The sequence below is a fragment of the Petromyzon marinus genome, chromosome 5 (genome assembly GCF_048934315.1).
Source record: "Petromyzon marinus isolate PM22_M1 ecotype Great Lakes invasive population chromosome 5, UKy_Petmar_22M1.pri1.0, whole genome shotgun sequence".
In the NCBI taxonomy this organism is placed as follows: Eukaryota; Metazoa; Chordata; class Hyperoartia; order Petromyzontiformes; family Petromyzontidae; genus Petromyzon; species Petromyzon marinus.
In genome coordinates, this window is record NC_133671.1 from 9,371,484 (window position 1) to 9,391,137 (window position 19,654).

At 46.9% G+C, this 19,654-nt stretch overlaps 1 protein-coding gene across 1 annotated transcript; it reads right to left on the reverse strand.

Annotated features, from left to right (window-relative positions):
• Positions 1 to 418: 418 nt before the first annotated feature.
• On the reverse strand, positions 419 to 17,822 carry LOC103091705 (glyceraldehyde-3-phosphate dehydrogenase). The gene is made up of 11 exons (XM_032946892.2): positions 17,666 to 17,822; positions 9,335 to 9,434; positions 6,529 to 6,635; positions 5,167 to 5,257; positions 4,921 to 5,036; positions 4,312 to 4,393; positions 3,947 to 4,098; positions 3,154 to 3,232; positions 2,522 to 2,605; positions 2,322 to 2,419; positions 419 to 993 (listed from the first exon to the last, which is right to left on the reverse strand). The coding sequence occupies exons 1-11, from the start codon at positions 17,686 to 17,688 to the stop codon at positions 924 to 926; spliced, it is 1,002 nt and encodes a 333-aa protein (XP_032802783.1). The 5' UTR covers positions 17,689 to 17,822; the 3' UTR covers positions 419 to 923.
• Between the last annotated feature and the right edge of the window lie 1,832 nt (positions 17,823 to 19,654).

Genomic DNA, 19,654 nt, shown 5'->3' on the forward strand with positions numbered 1-19,654 from the left:
TGCTCAATCATTCACATGTTTATTATATGGTTTTCTTTTGCCAGATGGAATTCCATTATCCTATGCCACTGCTGTACCAAATTATACAGCATATAAATGTAACTGTCACAGCAAGGAGCGATGTCAACCCATGTCTGCTAATAACCCATCCAAGCTAAATACATAACCCGACAGTTTTTCCATAGTGAATGCAATTCCAGTAATCGATCCACTACTGGATGAAAGCCTCAACAAGCTGTCGCCATCCCCTCAGTCTTGCGATGCAACAAGTAACAATTGCACAAAAGTGGCCCACATTTGATCATGGCCTTCGTCTTTAGGACTCGAATGGCAAAGTCAAAAGTGGGTAAAAAGAGGGTAAATGACTGGAAAAAAACTACCCGGTGCTGCGATAATAATGGACACGTGCAGAGGGGCGTGCATCACGTGTTCACGTTTATTTTAGCTGTTGCACACAGACAGACGTTTCCACACCCAAGAGCGACATCCGCGCTCCGATCACACAACTGCAGCGTATACACTCGACTCTGAAGAAGTGAAGCTGGGGAAAGTGCGAGGGGGTGGGGGAAATCGGGATGAAATGCAAGACTTCGCGCCATCGCAGGCAAGGATGGTCCAGTCGGCCCCGAGAGGCCGAGTACACTTACAGTGGTATACTACGCACAGACGCGAAGACGGAGCACGCGGGCAACGCGACACCATCACCCACGCGAGCGACATTTACTACTTTACGTAGAGGGGGGAGAAACAGCACGCACACACAAACATCAGCTGTTAGGAATGGCGATACAATCAAGACGGCGGCCGCCCTGGCGTGTACTGTTGGTCGTGGGAGAGTAAGGGGGCGGCACAAGATGGCTGTTGCCGCACGATAGGCGAGGAGGAGGTGGAGAGGGCGGCCTGCTGTGAAATGCTCTTCGTTTTCACTTGCAGGAGTCCATGTATGTGATCAGGTCGATCACACGGGTGCTGTAGCCAAACTCATTGTCGTACCTGAGCGAGAGGATAGCATGTGCAGGTAGGGGTGGGAGAGGTGGAGAATACGTAAACTTGGAGAAGTGCACGCTGTTCCTCCAATTGTCCCTGGTATACAGGAGGTCGTGGGTTTGATCTCTACGCCCCGTCGTCATACGGATTTTTCTAGAATAAATATGCGTTTATAATATTTGGCTGCTATACATCTCCACATAAGCCACTTCAAAAGGCTATAATTTGTGGCCAGGTGGCTTCTGAAAAAGAGATATATAGCTCAGTGGGCCTTACCTGGTCAATTAAAAAACAGCTTAGTTTAGGTTCAGATTCATGAAAATAAAATAAGTTACGTGGAAGGATTGACCGCTCCAAATAAAATTGATTGTGTCATGCTTGATTCATTTAATCAGAGGATATTGACCAGGGGGAAGACCTAAAACCAGATGGTGGGATACTGTAAAAGCATCAGTGACATTAACTGTGATAACTGGACACTCAAAACGTTATTCAACAATGTGTAAAGTTCATATACGGCAGAGCGATGCCGAGGTAGAATGCATGACCCGCACTTCTAAGGGTAAGAGTTCAAATGGCAGTCGGTGGTTGACCGAGACCATCAACATAATTCATCTGGTGGATTGAAACTGATACAGGCGTGTCTCTACGAGACTTTGCTACAACGAGAAATTAGAATGGAGACCAATTTGTTCGGAAAACAGGCAAAATGTTCGCATATTGAGTGGAGACCGACCGATATATGTCTTGTAGTGAATCCGGCAACCCTGGTTCGATTCCCAGCCACGGCTAACATCAGTGGTGATCGATATTTGAACCAGCGGTCCTTCATGGCCTCTGCTGTTCCCTCCACTAACATCGACTGATGTTTTATTATTTTATTTTAAAATTCGAATTTGTATCTCACATTTAAAAAGTTGTTTCAGAGTGGAAACGTTTGGGGCTGGGAGTCAATGGCAAAATTATGATCTATAAGTTTAACGAGTTTTAGCTTAAAGCAATTTTCGCAGAACGAACTTTCGCTCGTTTATCGAGATGCACCTGTACCACTTTCTGTGGCATGGTGGGTGCCAAATGTGCTTCCTCATATGATGTAGACTAGAGGATTCTCAGAAGTGGTTCTGCGATATATGCTTTTATGGGTCCTCTAAAACATGAAGGTTGTTATACACTATTCTGCAAGACATCCGAAGGGTTAATCTCATTTCACCAGTTAGCACATTGGGGTTAAATGTGAGAAAAACAAACCATTTAAAAAGCAAGGAATTGTGCCATGTTAAATGGATACTTTGCCTCCGTGTGTGGGTTGTGAGGAAAGTGGTGGAGCAACTGACCAGGAAATGAGTTTGACGAACTGCTTGTTGAGAGCGATGCCAGCTTGTGCGTCGAAGATGGACGAGTGGGTGTCGCCATTGAAGTCGGTGGACACGACCTACGGTCAAGCACACCCATGTTAGTGGTGACCGTGGATGGTGATGCGAGCGGTGGTGGTTGGAGGTGGTGGGTCATGGTAGTATTGGCTCGTTGTGCTCACCAAATCCTCGGTGTATCCCAGGATTCCCTTCAGGTCACCCTTGGATGCCTCGCGAACCTTGGCCTTGATTTCATCATACGAGGCCTGATGAACAAGAACAAACATCCATTAACAAACTGTTGAGGCAAGCTTTGTTCATGAGCCTCTATGAAGGAGGCTGAAGTGGCACATCAGGGGGTGGTGCTCCGCCAAACCCAGTCACCATCTCCCCAGTGCAGATGTTTACAAATTGCACCAGCCACTCGTTTAAGGTCGAGTCGGATCAGGGGAGGACCCAGTGGTCCAGAATTTAACACTTGCGCACGGACACATAACATGTACAACATGTAAATACACAAGCACACACAAATTTGCATGCGCACACACACACACAGGTGTTCCATAACCAAAAAACACATTCCACAAGACAGAATTAACCCCCCCTTGTCATGTCATGTAATTTCATCAGCATAATTAGGAATTGTCCCTGGTAATTCCCAAATACCCTGCTGACCCCACCTTACTCCAACTTTAACGAAACGAACGCCCCTCGCGATACCAACAAACCACCCCCCGCCCCCAGCCCTGCCCAAGTTGTAATCCAAAAAGCAATTATTGAGCGGGGGTGCGTGCATGCGAATGTCTCTCGTTACCGGCTTGGCCAGACGGCACGTGAGGTCGACCACCGAGACGTTGGGAGTCGGCACGCGGAACGCCATGCCGGTCAGCTTTCTGCGGAAACATGGGCACACGTGTGGAGTTAACCCGGCGTTCAAACACAAGCTGAGAAAGCGGAGCATTCTTGTGCGTCAACACACCACCGTTTTGCATTCCCGGTCCTGCCTCCGTTCATATCAGTTCTGCGCCATGCATCCCTTGTGCCTCTCCATTTAGATAGGCTGTTAAATTCCAATGCATCCCTGTGCACATGTGTTTGTACCCAAGCATCTCCCCAAAGTGTCGATGTAAATGCTCGCGCATCACTGTGCCTCCCAGTTAATCCCGGTACATTTGCATTTCTTTTTTCGTCTACAGCATCCTTATAAAATCGCCCTGTTCCATCTCTACCACCCCCCCCCCATTTGTCTCCTGCACAACCCCATTCCACTCCACGCATCCACCTTCACGCTCTACGCGTTCATGCATTTCAACATTTTGCCATTACCCCCCCTCTCCCCCACAATGCATCCTTGTTCACGCTGAGTTTCTTGTATCCTCTGGCATCCCCGTTCAATCCTTTGGCTCCCTTTGTGTCCACTTATCTCCTTACTTGCCTTACCCTAACCCCTCTTTCACCGACCATTTCCTCCCATAATCTTCACCCTGTCATGGCTCATACCACATTACATAAATTATTATAACCATGCCTTCTGCGATATCCCCAAAGCTTTCACACCCATTTGCCCTCATGTTACTCATGCATCTCAACCCCGTGTATTCATGTACCCGTTGAGCTCGGGGATGACCATCCCCACGGCCTTGGCAGCGCCAGTCGAGGCCGGGATGATGTTCTGAGAAGCCCCGCGGCCGTCACGCCACAACTTTGCAGAAGGCCCGTCCACAGTCTTCTGCGTTGCCGTGTACGAGTGCACCGTGGTCTGCACGCACGCAGAGAGAGAGAGAACTCCCTGAAGCCTTGCTGTAAGGGCTGGGACCGTTGGTCTATTCAATATATTAATAGACCAAAAACTGTGAATCGATTACCTTTTAAATGCTCGATTTCTGTGTGCGCATTTCCCGGCTGAGTAAGCATGCGTACGCTCCGTATATATGCAGGTTTCTCCGTCGAGTGGGTGTGTGCCCATGTTTACCATGAGCCCCTCCACGATGCCGAAGTTGTCGTTGATGACCTTGGCCAGAGGAGCCAGGCAGTTGGTAGTGCACGACGCGTTGCTGGAGACGCAAAATGAGCAGAGGAGAGCCGTCAGTAAAAAAAAAATGAATGCACAAGACAAGCTTGCAAGACAGGAGCTCTGCAACCACATTAGGTGGCGAGATATTGCATGTAACCGTGCGCGATTGCGGGTATAATTTGTATTTGCGAGTGCGAATGTTTCTAAGCGTGCGAGCATGTCCCAATGGAGTGCAAAAATAAGGGTGTGCGCATGCGAGCTTTATGAAGAACGTGTGCACAATTGTGTGGGTGTTAGCGCGTTACGCGCATCGCATCAATGCAAATGTGTGTGTGTGTGTACAGGGTAAATGGGAGTACACAAGTGCCAGACAGTGTGCGTGTGCTGGGGTGTGAAAATTCCTGGACCTATTCGATGACCTCCTGCAGCAGAGCCTTCCACACTTAACATAACGTCACAATGGTGCACAGCCCCACACAAGTAGCGTAGCAACATCACCGCCACCGAGTGGAGTGGCGGCTCTTGTCGTTTCGGTAGCAATAGCCAACGCAGGTGCGTGCTCCGTACCTGACCACCTTCAGCGAGGGGTCGTACTTCTCGTGGTTTACTCCCATCACGAACATTGGCGCATCCGCAGACGGGGCCGAGATGATGACGTGCTTTGCACCGCCCTTCAGGTGCAACTGAGCAGCACGGGAATGGAAAAACGGGGGTCAACGAGCGGACGGAAACCCTGCCACCACCCCCCCCCCCACGAACCACGCTACACGCGCATGTGCGAGAATGCAAGAATGTGCCAGAGAGCATACTTACAGAGGCCTTATCGATGGTGGTGAACACACCGGTGGACTCCACCACGTAATCGGCACCATGCTTACCCCATGGGATGTTGGCGGGGTCACGCCTGCACACACACACACGATCACCATTAGCACACACCTCCTTGTCCACCTCCCACAATCTTCCCTTGCTTCTACTGCTCCATGCCTCTCAAGGCACTTGTATGGCACAAAACCTCTTCCGACTGGTCCTGGGATGGCCCTTTTACCATTTTGGTTAAGGAGGCATTGAAGACCGTTTTATTTTGTGTGCCAAAGCTGTCTTTAATTGTAAACAATTATTACTACTCAACAAAGCACACATCGGGGGAATCCTGTTATATCTGGGGCACAGCACCAGTTCCTCACTCCCTGCATTAAATTAAATGCAAAACATTTAGGGTAATCAGTAATCCAGCTCACTTAATCACTCCAGTTACTCGCTCCATGGCAATCTATCACCTCCGTGTCACTCTTATTGCTACAGACCGTGGTTTTTTGTTTCGTTTGATCCATACCGTGTTCAACTAATCATCTTTATACCACAAGTGTATTGAATATTTTGTATCGGTGAATATATTGTATCGGTGTGCACAACAATAATAAAAATGTATAGCCCTTGGTCAATCCACTGCTGGATGAAGGCCTCTTCATGCAGTGTCAGTCATTGAATGACACATATACGGATTAGTGCGGGTGGGTGAATGAGGGGTCCCAGGACCAGTTGAAATATCACTCCTCACCGATGCTATCCGTGGATTTGTAGCAGTTTGCCAACCACTTCGCAGTCCTCCCTACAACCGCTTTGCGCGTATGCTGCATCGTAAGGTGGTGTGTAGGCAAGTATTGTGCAGGCATATGCCACTGCATATGTGCTACGATTTATATTAAATACAGGATTTTGGACATGCCTGGTGTGAATGTGTACTCTATAGTATAAAAAACCTCATGTTTGACAATAACACTGCCTTAATATCAGAATGGTTGTTTATACTGGAGGAATCCGATGAGCTATAGTTATTTTTCACAGATGTCCATTAGGGGAATGTCAGAATGTTACAACAATATGGAACGTATATACCGATACAATGTATTTTAAGTCCATTTTATTTCTTTTAGTTTTTAAGGAAGTGTTATTGATGAACGTGTTGTGTTTTTGTCATTTGTGCACTACTGTAAACGCAGTTATCACCATGCAATGTATTCCATAGTCAGAATATCCACCTAGGCAAGTGTGTATGTGTGCAAGGTTGAATGCTGCCATGATTGCCTCTGATATGCTGCACCCATGTGTGTTGCGCAGTCGTGGTTCATACCACATTATCTTTCATCTTATATGGAAGTGCATGTCACTTACTCCGAGTAGACGGAAACGGCATGTCCATTGATCAACAGCTTCCCATCCTCAACCTTCACGTCTCCCTTGAATCGTCCATGGGTAGAGTCATACTTGAACATGTAGACCTAGAAAACGCACACCCATCCAACGTAAGAATTCACCGACCCCACCTCCAGCCCAGGTATCATGAATTGTCACAATTCTATTCTTCATAGCAATTAACCTTGCATGCTTTTATTCAGATACCACATGCTTCTGCCTGGCTCCAAGCCACCAGCTCGCATTCACCTACATAAACACACATACGCTTTACTCTGGACACACGTTAGAAATAGCTGGATGAAGACCACCCCTCAACTCTTAAAATGTTTAATCCAGGTCACCCTCGAGGGAAAAAAAAGAGACCACATTTTCATACCCTTTGGGTCTTTCGGTAAAGTCACGTAGATAGAAAAAAATATTTTTAAAATCACGACGTTTCGATCGCAACACAAGCAATCGTCTTCAGGTGAAAAAAAAAACCACAGCAGAACTGTTGTATATTTTAATCTCGACGGGGTTTCCCCCACCTTTATCGCCTGATGAAACAAAATGGATTTTATTGAAACAATAAACACACCCAGTCACATGCGCACTGAGGCGATGGGCTCTGGAGGGCAGTGCAACACAGGAAGCATTATCTGAACTAACGTTGCCAACGGCTTTCACTGTAGAACCGACCCAACCGGTTTGTTTAACCGGAAGACGAAACCACAGCGCGAGAGGCGCGCGAGGCGTAGGAGGGTGCATGGGTGTGTGGCAGAACCATGGGGATAGGCACCGTGAAATGGACTCTACAGCCCAACCCTTGTGGACAACAAGAAGAGTTACTTTCTCCAGATTAACATTTACGGTTTCATATTTATCCCCGACTTGGCCCCCCCAGGGATGGTTTTCGTCACAGCAGTGCCATTTATTTTTCGTAGCCTGCGTCGACCTTGGAGAGGGGGCTCTGGCTGGGTTCACATGCCAATTTGCCAGGACTGATGGCAAGTCAACACCAGGACTTAAAGCCCATGTGGCAGGCTTTGTAGTGCGGTGCGCTCGATAACCACCCCACCACTGCATATACAGTGTGGGCGCACACAGGGAAATGATGCTGTTAGTGAGCACCAAATTAATGCTGGCATTATTGAAAACCCAACGAAGAAAGGAAAGGCCTAGTTTCTCTTTGCACCGATGACAGTGAATCACTGAACAATGTCCAAACACCATGTCCAGGAAGGTGTGGATATTTCCTCCACAAATGCAAGATCTAAGGACTCAAACTCAGAATGCGGTTAGGTGAAAAATCAGGCACATCACCAATGGCTACCCAATACACACACACATTCTGGTGGAACAAGACGCCACAAGTGCCATGGAATGGCTTGCAAAATTTAAATACAATTAGTCTGTTGCTTTTTTAAAATGCCAGCACCACACCGATCTGCCCTTGGTCACCCCTGTACTGACGTTTTTACGCAGCGCCACATACTTGGAATAATTAAGGTCAGAATCAACCTAGGCGAGGGTAACGGCAAGTTCAGATAACGCTTGCCACCAATGTTAGCCATGGCCGGGGATTGCCCCCGATTTTCCGGGAGCACCGAAATGCACAAACCACTGTCTATCAAAACAAACAGACAGAATAAATATTATCATAAATTCGGCATCAAACCGTGGCCAGTCTCACCCTGCTCGGTCTTGATCAATGCCGACCACAACCCGCACCAGGGTTATTTAAAACACAGGTGAGTGTCATCAGATGTCAATATAATCAGCCCTACCCACAGCCAATGAGTGCAGAGGTCACTTGAGAGGTCACACATTCCCTTAAAATAGCAGCCTCCCTTCTTGATCAAAAGCCCCACTGCTCCCTGCCCAGAACGATCAGTAACAAAATAAACAGCCGGGCTGTGTGTATTGATGTTATGTATATGTGCCATCTGCTTATGTGCAAATACACCAGCAGCAATTGTGGCTTAAAATAAAAATGTTGGTGCAGCCGTACTCAAACAGGAATTTCATGCAAAAGTGAAGAATCTCTCATCTCTTGTTTTCTTCATAGCTCTCCATGGGACCAGAACAGCCTCGTCAGAATATAGCCAGCACTGTATGGAGAGCTGGTTGAAAAAAATACTCTGGTCCAGCCAGCCATCAAACCAAATATTTCTCAAGTTTAGCAAGTTGATGGCTTCTTCAGCCTGATTGCCAATGACTACACAAACCGAGTACATTAAAATCGGTCATTATTTGAGCATCACTAAGAATAAAACAGCGAGGCTTTGCTGGGCCGAGTTCACGTGTGTGTTTAACAGAGCTGGTAATTTTGGATTCTGGATTATAAATGGTATTGTGCGTGAGTGTGTATGTGGTTGGGTGGAAGTATTGGTGCAATAGGTGCTCGCTAGCACCCCTTGCACTAACACTCTGTTATGGCTATATAGGGGATCTTTGTCTATTTCTTTTGTCGTGGTGCAAAAGGTTAGCAAAGCTGCATTACAAACACAGCAACCGGGCTTCGATTCCTGGCCAAGGCTAATATAGTGGGGGGAGCAATATCTACACTGTTCATGTGCCTCCCCCTAGGTAGGACTGCACCTGATAATGAGCATCTGGGACAATGTGTAAATTATGAGCAATGGGGAGACAAAGGTGGTCAGGGGGCGATTCCGTACACACCACATCCCCTTGTGCACCATTCCAGCTGCTCAAAACAGCACTTTCCCCAGCAATTTGTTCAAGGCTACATAGGGGATTCTGATTTTGCCTGTGTAGTTGCTAGTAAGATGAAGGAACTCACCATGTACTCCAGGTCAATGAAGGGGTCGTTGATGGCCACCACATTAATGTCTTCCTTTTGCACGGCAGCACGAGCCACCAGACGGCCAATACGGCCAAACCTGTGACATGGCCAAACACACACAGGCACACACACACGCAGAAATAAATCGTACATTAGAACACAAGAGCCAACACCTCTGTCCTGGATTTGTCCATGACACCTTGGGGTTTCACCTCTTCAAGAGCTGAATATTTCAGCACAAGTACGAATAAATTCTACCATTATTACATTTTGAGGAGCTGCTTCAGTTTGGCTCCAGAGCATTGGGCATTTTACGCTCACCAAATATCTTAGTCCGGCTTCGAGTGGCTAATGGCTCAACCATAGCAGTTGTGCAGGCATTTATCTTTCTAGATTTCAGGCAATGATTACCTCGCACGATTGTGCTCCAGCGGATGCATGATCTAAAGTGTAAAGACTACTTTTATTACCCATCACATTTTTCAAACTTTTTTTTATATAGAGGGGTGGGAGCAGTACCGCAGTGGTTAGCATACTACGCTATGAACAGAGCGACCTGAAATTTTTATATTGGCCATGGCCAACGGCAGTGGCGAGTGATATCTGAACCTGTAGTGTGGCCCTTCCAACAACAACCTGCACTGATCAAGCGTGGTGAAAGTCAATTAACCCCAATGACTGACACTGCACCGACAGGCCTTCATCCAGTCGTGGATTGCCAAAGGCCCGCACAAATGATTTATTTATACAGCACACCAAGCTGAACATTAAAAACGATCCCGATTTGATTTTGCAAGGGGGGGGCAACTGAATGTCGTTCGCTGTCGTTGACGCGCATCGGTGACAGCGGACGCCCTGTAGCTAGAAGCTCATCGCGGTTCAGACAGTGAGAAAGACCTAGTTACTGCTATAGGCGTCAGAGTAACACACAGTGACAGAGCATGCGCTTATGCAACACGCGTACGTGACCACACTGCAAAAGCGCAGACCACATTACAAATAAAGGAAGTTGTGGAGAGTTGGCGCATGTTACTGTAGGAAGCATTTTCCGACATTCATTATATATATTTTTAAGTAGACTTTTCCAAGGATAGGCTTGGGCTGAGAACTTAAACTTGCCATCAAGGTTGTTTGCATTTCTCTCAATTGTATTTAAATGAGAAAGTGAAATTCTGTTGTCACAAGAGAAGGGGTATATTTGGAGATTTCACAAGAAATGGTGTGAATGGCCCTGAATGGAAGGCGTTACACGACTGCTTCTCTGCAACAACGACCACATTTGTAAATGCCCTGCTCATCACACGTCAAGCAGATTTTTTTTTTCAAGATACAAGCATTGTTAAGTTAAAAACTAAATTTTATACGAGGATTTCCGTGCTGCCATGGTTACTGGGCTGAAACCACCAACTCGTTACCCTTGAGAACCTGGTGCGATCACCAATGGCTACAACTCAGATTTTATCCCAAGCTCAACGCACTTTCAGCTCTGTGCCCCCTGGCTACCTCAAGACATAGGCATGTTGGGACGAGTACGTGTGCAGTGCAATCTCTGCCCCAACCGCTTTTTGCTTTCCACTAGATTGTGCATCGAAACCACACTGGATGCCCGTATCCCCAACAGCATCTCTGGGGCATCCCGTTTGGCTTTTCTTACCGCAATGCGCGATGGATGACGGCCACCAGTCACACGCAGGAATGTTCAATATTAACAGGTCCCTGCAGGGTGGGCTGGTAGGACAAGTCTCTGCGCTGTCTATTGCTGATTTTACACCCAACAGCACGATATTTCACTTCGTTAAATTATTGAAAGGGGACGGACGGACGGACACATTAATCTATTGTAGGCTGGTACACTCAGTTTACAACTTCGTTCCTACCAGTATTATCGATTCCTATACTAATGATGCACGTGCATTGAGATCGTTTGGAGAGAAAAGTATAAAAAAAACGTGAAAACTACCATCCAAAATGCAGCTAGCTGCCTGGGTGATAGAGCGAACAGCAATAATCTAAAAAAATACCAGACAATTTCACTGTATCCAAAATATAAAACGATGGCAAAAACTTCAGAAGAATAGAATTGCAAACTTGAATCGTGGCAAGTGATCAAATAACTAGGGGGGTGAATTGTAACATGCATTCGCATGAACGAGCTTGTGTTTGCACTGTCGTAGCGGTTTGAGGTTGTCTGCTGTGCAACAGACTGCAAATGTCTGTGTGCAACAGACTGCAAATGTCCGTGACAGTTGTTTTAAAAAAAAATCGTCAGGTCTGAAATCTCTTTTGGTTTCGATGTATAGTAGATGGAAAACCGTAGCACAATTTTCAGCAAGTTGTTTTATGTAACCAACCCCTGGGCTTGAATCCACAATCTCAGCCCGTGCCAGCCAAGATTCTAACAAAGCACAATGTCCACTGATAAATCCAATTAGTAATGTCACAAAATTATACATTTCCATTCTGAACTCGGCAGTGCTAGTATTGCACCAGAACGACCCAGACATTTTTTCACCACAGTGCATGAGGGCGTGGTAGGCGCGGTCTTTGCAATCGGAGCTGTGGGCTAAGGTTCGTTTGTAGTTTGCTTTTTGCAGCACGTCTCTCCCAGAGTTTCTGCCGCGCAGCTGCGTACCCATGAGAACCCGTGTCGGCGGCTTGGGAATTGTCGGTTGTGCCTGCCCAGACACGGTCGGTTCAGCTCACCATAGGAACGCCAACTGGCCTGCCTCCAGAAAAATCCAGCTGGCGTGTAGAGGTGAAAGCAGCTCAGGTACACACGAGTGTTCTGTTACAGCGCCTAGGCTTCATATCTACGCCCACAACTTTGCGCACGAACGCGCTTTATAAAAAAAACAGGCAGTGTCTGGTGCAAGGTGCAGTATTAGTCCAAAGCTTTATTACCCATGGCAAAGGCACCCAATGGTGCCCAATGGTGCCTTTGTCACATGGTTGGTTACACACCTTGCCGATGAGTAACGCGACAGTTTCTGGCAGGCTCAACGTGGGACACATGAGCTGGAAGCCTTTCCCTCCATCAGCCCGGTTCACTTCTTATACAGCCACACCCACACAGGGAGGAATTGGGTCTCACGCTGCCATTAGCCCCACCAATTCCTCTGCCAGCCCTACACCCTGGACTCAGGAAGCCCACCTTTTGCATGCATCACAAGTGAAACTCGAAATATTTAACCTAAATAGGATCCAATGTTTTACAAATGCTTTGGGACATGTCATTCCAATACCCGGACTGTTCTGGCTGAACCGGGTCATTTGGTAACTTTGCTTTAAGTGTGAAGTCAAAAACAGTGTTGTTTTGTGCAAAACATCAGAGGTTCGCAAAAGGCATTTGGGAGATAAAGCTGGCGCTTGCTGGTGACACCCTATTCAAACCCGGACCAAGGCTACCTCGTTTAATGAACTACTGCTGCTTACATAGATTAATCTGCAATTTGGACCACAAGTGGATGATTTACTGCCATGACCCTGCAACTTAAACCCACACCACTAGCATATTGGGAGGGGAGCAGGTGGTATAGTGGTTCGAGTACTGCCACGGTTAACAGTGATGGCCTTTTTTGCAGAGTTGACCCCAATTGTGATTTTAAAACTTGGAACCTTCCAATTGTGACCGATGTGTTTCTATCCAAAAGGTGTCAACCAGCCTTTCCATGCATTTGACTGGTGACAGTGAGTGATGGTGTAAATTTGAGAAATCTTCTACAAAAAGACGAGAAGGCTGAAAATGTGGTATTTAAAACAAAAGCGTGTATTCTTACAATTACAAGATGAAAAACTAAATATTTCTATTTTAGCACAACAATTGTAACGGTGGTGATAATTGGTTTCACGCATAGGACATGGTTACCCTAACAGTCTTTACATTGCTGAAATCTCAGGTTGAACATTTACAAATGAACAATAACCATAATTTGTCTCCCAGGGAGTGGGACGTTCAAACAAGACAGAAATTAGACAAAGCCCACCCCCCATCTGCGTGTGTACAGTATATATGCACATGCAACCACCATGGTACAGGCGGGGCTGTTGGGGAAATTATTTTTCACATGGCCGCAACCCTAGCAGAAACGCTATATTTGACAGCAAGCCAGCACCAAGTCTCGTAAAAGCCACAGGCGTAAAAAGGGCTGCACTGATGAACCTTTGGAACATCTGACGTGAATGTGTTTGCTCAGTCGTGCTCAAAGCTGGCGGTCACCACTGCTGCTGCAAACCCAACCATTAAATGAGCTGCTCAGACTCCAATCAGGGCAAAGGGGGAAGAAAATCCATTGAGTGCTTCCATTTGTCCACCGAGAGCCAAGAAAGATGCAAAACCCGAGGGTGATTCAGGACAATAGTTAAATCTATGCAGCAGCTCCTGAATATTTCATCATGGAAAGAAAAGACGTCACGGCTCTTGGGCTGCAGCACTGCGCCACCGCCATTTCGTGGACAGGAAAAAAATGTGTCCCGTGTGAAATAAAACTAGGTGGCTGGGGAGGATCAGAGGGGCTTATGTCCACGTCAGAGCAAAGCGCCGGCACTGTCCATATCCTGGATTTGAGCCCTGGGGCTGAGTATCACTGTGAGATTAGTGTATCCCAAATACTGGGCCAGGACCCGCTGAGTAATCAGTTAGAATCCAGGTTTTCTGACAACTCTCGATTAAACGAAGTTGACAAGGGTAGGGAGAGTGGATAAAATTTATTCACAATTCTTTAAAAAACACGAGTGCTTAAAATTTGGTTAAATGTACATAATTTAATGATTGCCATTTGGCAAATCGCTGTACCATAGTACAAATGAGTGCCATCCAGTGCTGAATGAGAGTTTACAATTGTTGCAATCCCAGAAGCAAATTCTGTGGAGTCATCTAATTGGTCTGTTCCCTGACATGACAATGTTCTGCTGCTTTTATTAATTCCATGTGCACAGCTCTATTGGAATGGGATACACATTAGCCGAATATAAATGATATAACTTTATGCCGAATATTACGTAATTACTGTTACGCATCCACCAGTTCACGATACCATCAGCCCCTGTTGTACATGCATTACATCAATGCAAGACTGTTTATGGGAGAGTGAAGTGGGCGATTGTGTTTCCAAGTCTTCTTTCACCACCATCTCAAATCGGTTAAGCAAAAAAGTCTGCAAATCTATTTGTTGCTCCGGATCCACGCCTTGACAAAGGTCATGCTTAGGTGTGCTGTGTAATTAAAAAAACACAAAAGCCATTTGTAAAATGATCCAAATGCAGAATCTCTCCTGAATACACAAACCAAAAGTGTTTAAATTTAAAGCTTTTCTGGGCAAGGCAAACGAATTTCTCTCATTATTGCCGAATTGAGTGTCTACGCTAAAACAGTTGAACTGAAAGTGCACCGGACAATACCGCAGCACTGCGGGAAGACATTGTTCGCGTGAATCTGGTGAGATTTTTTTGTTCCATTGGTTGTAATTGTTGCCAACGGTTCTGGGCAATGCAGCAAAATGAAGGCACATCAGACCACGCTTCAACAATGACACAAAAAGAGCCATTGTCTACATAATCCCCCCACGGTGCACAGGTAGGAGGTTTGTGGTTGCCGTTGAGAGGGTGGGAGGGGGCAGGCCCTTTACAGTGTTCTTACCCCAGACTGCAAGGGCAGACAGAGGAGTTAATGGAGAGGGAGGGCCGAGAATGGAGAGGTCACCTTGAGTGGTTTTGCAGGGAATGCAGCAGAATTACAGTGGAAACATTTTGAGTCAATGAGGCCTTTTGAAGCTGCGACTGATAGATGGGACTGCGATGGCCACATCGGGGTCACGGTACAGAGTCCTCTGTGCGTTCGATCGTGTTGCAAGCGTGTGCACATAATCCCCGTTACACGATAACCAGACAGCAAACACGTTAATCGTTTTCACTTGTTGGCGCTGTCCTTGTTGTTGTTGGTTACCGTGTTGCACACAGCTGGTTTAAATCGACCACCAAAACTGTTTGCACAACCCAGAAAAGAGAAATATGCAGTTTAAACAACAAAATAACAAGCGCCAAGGTCAACATAATAAGTGACAGGGGGGAAAACGAGCTGCACTCATTGTCAATTGCTAAATTTCACACTGCGTGCATGCTGGGAGTAATTGTGCCGCTCGGCCAATTGGAATCGAGTGGTGGGGGCCCCTTGGTGACATTTGAGAATCTACCGAGGGGGCGGTGGTGGCTGTCGTGGCGGTGCTAGAAGGTTGGCGATTGTATTCAGCGAGGGGGTGGTGGTAGACTGAAGGTGCAGAATTCTCTCCGCACAGCAACAGCATCGCCCTCGCAACCAACATCCACCCAATGAGGGGCGAGCAAGTGACGTCACCTGGTAACGCGCGTCTCTGCAGAATGAGGATGTGATGGGGATGCTGTAGAGGGAGGCCCCTTGCCGTAGAGCCAATCCGAATGAAGGGGAGTGTGGCCCCCTGCATTAGCGTCACGCCGTAAGACTCCCGCCCAACGAAATGTCACTCCTCCGCCACCACCCACCCCGCCACAATGGTATTTTCCGTGCACGTCCGCGCAGCGTCCCCGATTGGCCCTTTCTTCCTCAAGCTCTTTTCATTCATTCGTTTTGCTTTCTTGCTTGGCATTACGGCAAAAAAAAATGTTACCCCAATTCAGCATGACGCCTAACTCTCCCCAGCTGCAAATGTCAGCTGGGTTTCGGGTTGAACCAGCACCCTCCCTCAGTTTGCTGTACTAAAATGTAAGGTTTGAGCATCAGCCATGGTCAATCAACTGCTGAATGAGGCCTCGCCAAGCAATCACCATTTCAACATCCTGCAATGTATAACAATCCATCTCGCATCTGCCTACGAGCCGATTTAATTTCTCCATCTCTTTCGGGAAGGATTTTGCTTTTAAAGAGATCAGGTGTTACCCTTTCTCATACCACAACTGGGGTTGACGGATACTCACAGCTTTACCACTTCCTTCAACCGGTTCGCGCAATTAAAAATTTGAAATGGTGGCGTAGGTTGCAATGGCAGACAAATGTGGAATTACTGTTGGCAGTTGCAAAGAAAAACAAATATATACATCTTAAAGAACGGAATTTTCACAAATTCGTGCGCTGAAAACCCCACCCCACCCACAAAGGGGCACGAATATATTAAAACTCGTGGAATTTTTTTTGTAGTGGTGGGGGGGGGTTCACGACTTATTTCCAATTGCCGCAACCCCCTCCCACGTCTGCCCGTCCCCCCAAAACCAATAGAACGTGCGTCACTGCAGATAAGCAGTGGAGGGATATAGAAACGACCCAGTCACCATCAGTGAGTCATTAACAAATTTTTTTTTTTAACCAGTGCAGCGAGCACACCACGCTTTCACATCATTATATTCACAGCCCTCTCCCTCAATCCACTGCTGGATGATGACGAGGGCCTGCCTGCCCCCGCCATCATCCGCATCACGAGTGCGTCACTTGCATCGCGAACGTGCGGCGATGGCGCGAGGAGAATTGACCCAGAATTCCGGCTACGAATCGATGAGTCACCGTTGCAAATGTTCTACAGTGCCTAAGGGCCCCCCCCCCCCTCGTGTCACGGCCGTGCCACGTTTTCACGTCGAAATCACCGCGTGTTTTACACGCACAGCAGCCCGCTTTGGTGTCGATCCACTGCTGGATGACAGCGGAACCTCCCCACCGCGACTGCCTGGGTGCGCCGTGGGGCTGCTTATTCCACTAAACCTCGGCACGCTGCTCAGTCCGGGTTTGCTAGCGAATGTGGGTGGTTGGCACCATTGAAGTAGAGTACAATGTTGGCAGTAAAATGATGCATGTTCCGAGGCCGTGGCCTCATTTTACAAACATTACAGCATAATTATTTTTTTTGTTTTTCCAAATACTTCTACGTCACGATGACACCTCTGGTGATGCATTTTTTTTATATTTTGACATTAAATTAATGCACTGCTACTTACAAATATGGTAAAAATGCAGCCTCTAAAATTCATTCATGGCATACAAGACAAAAGGCTGAAAAATATATATAAATGTCCAAACATATATTAGATACTGCACGTAAAGAGTGCTAATTACATAACTGTAATAATCACAGCAGTTGATATTAATATTTGACAACATTAATTGGGTTGTTGGCAACTTTGAGATAACAAAAACACAGACGTTGCTAAATTCCTCGCCCCTGCCAAAGGCGACCTTCCGGGCATTCCAAGGTCGCTTCTCGGGACGCCTTCTCGAATTACCGTCATCTAATTCACCACCATCTGGCGAGCAAAAATAATCGATCGGGCAGATTACGAAACGGGGGTTGCTCGTGCGTTCATTGAACTCACCCATTGATGCCGATGTTCACCATTGTGGAGCGGATGTCAGCGGATTGCGGACGAGAGAGTTGCCTGAACGGAGCTGGACGAATCTGGCGACGTCTGGAAGCCGAAGAGCGAGCCCTTATATTTGCAGGGGGGTTAACGAGTCACGCCCACCGCTCACACCCAATAAGGACGCGCCCGCATAATACATGCGGATAAATTATGTTAATGAAAAGGGCAAACACCTGCATTCCTTATATGGGCATTCCACCGCTGCAAATCTGATTGGTCCGAAGCCGTCCGTGCGTGGTGAATAAAATTACGCCGTTCGCTCCTTTTTAGGACAGCCTTATGTTAATGAGGTCTTAAAAAGACTGGGGGCTTTTGTGTCAGACATTACGATACGTCAATAATTCGCCTTGTACGGTCGCGCGCGTGACGCTCGAGGCAGTGACGCGCTGCATAAATTATGTTGATTACGCTGCACTGCTACGTGACGGGCAGCACAACGCTGCCGCGATCGATTCTGCGCCGGTGGCGAATTATTGCGGCGTGAATCGATTTACCTCTCATCAATTACCGTACCTCTCATCATCGTCGTCGTCGTCTTCAAAGACGTTCCGACCTCAGCCGTGGTCGATCCACTGCTGGATGAGAGCCTCGCTAAGTGGGTCGTGACGGCAGCGGATAAGGAAAACGCACCCCGAAATGTTTTTATTTTAAAAATGTTTTATTTTTATACAACATCACAAACATTCCGCAGAGACTTCCAAACGCAGAGCGGTAGACCCGGTCGCGTAGGTTCCAATTGGTACTGGTCGGCCACGGCTGTCATCAGTGGCGAAGTGATGATATCCGAAGCCCACGTGTTGAGGCCCACCCCTCTTTAGCGCGTCCCGCCAACGCGTTCATCAACCCCCGCCGACGACCAAACGTGGTGAAGTATGGTCACAACCCCAGTGACTTAACGTTCATCCGTAAGCGGTGGATTAACCAACAACAACGACAAACCACCCACCACCACCCCCTCACCGTACACGCGTGGGACTATCTGCATATTCATACGCGGATATTCCATCTGAAACTCCCAAGTTTCCACATTGTCAATAATGCACGACTCTCATTGACATTGTGACTACGGCTTGCACGTCTCGTAATGCGGCCACGTGGAGAGGGCACTTAGAACTAATGCACCGTCTGGCACGGGTGCTGACAAGGGTGCTGAAGGCTGACACAGCACACGGACTGCGTGCGGAGAGTGACTTGAAAGTGGGTTTGGGATGGGAATTTATCTCAGGGAATAATAATAATACAAGCAGGACAAAGTAATCTTGATTTGAAGCTTTCGTGACTGCAGGAATCCGTACCAAACTGGGACAATATATCTTGACCTTCGTGTAAAGGTCACGTTAAGTCTGTTGTCGGTCTCTGGATCATGTAAGTGCATGCTAGTTTATGGATCTATGGAGGTCTATGTGTGGGTCTCAATGTAAGTATATTCGTCTCTTTGTAAGTCTACAGTTAATATAACTTAATGTGAGGCTATGATTCTCTCTAAGTCTATGGAATATGTAATTTAATGTAAGTGTATGGGTCTCTATGTAAGTCTCTGGTTCTCTATGCAAGGCTATGGGTCTCTATGCAAGGCTATGGGTCTCTATGCAAGGCTATGGGTCTCTATGTAAGTCTCTGGGTCTCTATGCAAGGCTATGGGTTTCTATGTAAGTATATGGGTCTCTATGCAACGCTGAATCTCTATGCAAGTCTATGGATCTCTATGTAAGTCTCTGGTTCTCTATGCAAGGCTATGGGTCTCTATGTAAGTTTATGGGTCTCTATGCAACGCTGAGTCTATATGCAAGTCTATGGATCTCTATGTAAGTCTCTGGTTCTCTATGTAAGTCCCTGGGTCTCTATGCAAGGCTATGGGTCTCTATTTAAAGTCTATGGGTCTCTATGCAACGCTGAGTCTCTATGCAAGTCTATGGATCTCTATGTAAGTCTCTGGTTCTC

What these genes read in the sequence shown, in the direction of transcription:
- LOC103091705 (XM_032946892.2), bottom strand. Translation starts at nt 17,688, where the DNA reads ATGGTGAACATCGGCATCAATGG. An exon ending in GCATCGTGGAGGGGCTCATG is followed by an intron (nt 4,099 to 4,311) that starts GTAAACATGGGC and finishes GCGTGCGTGCAG; the next exon opens with ACCACGGTGCACTCGTACAC. An exon ending in TTCGTCAAACTCATTTCCTG is followed by an intron (nt 994 to 2,321) that starts GTCAGTTGCTCC and finishes CCTCTCGCTCAG; the next exon opens with GTACGACAATGAGTTTGGCT.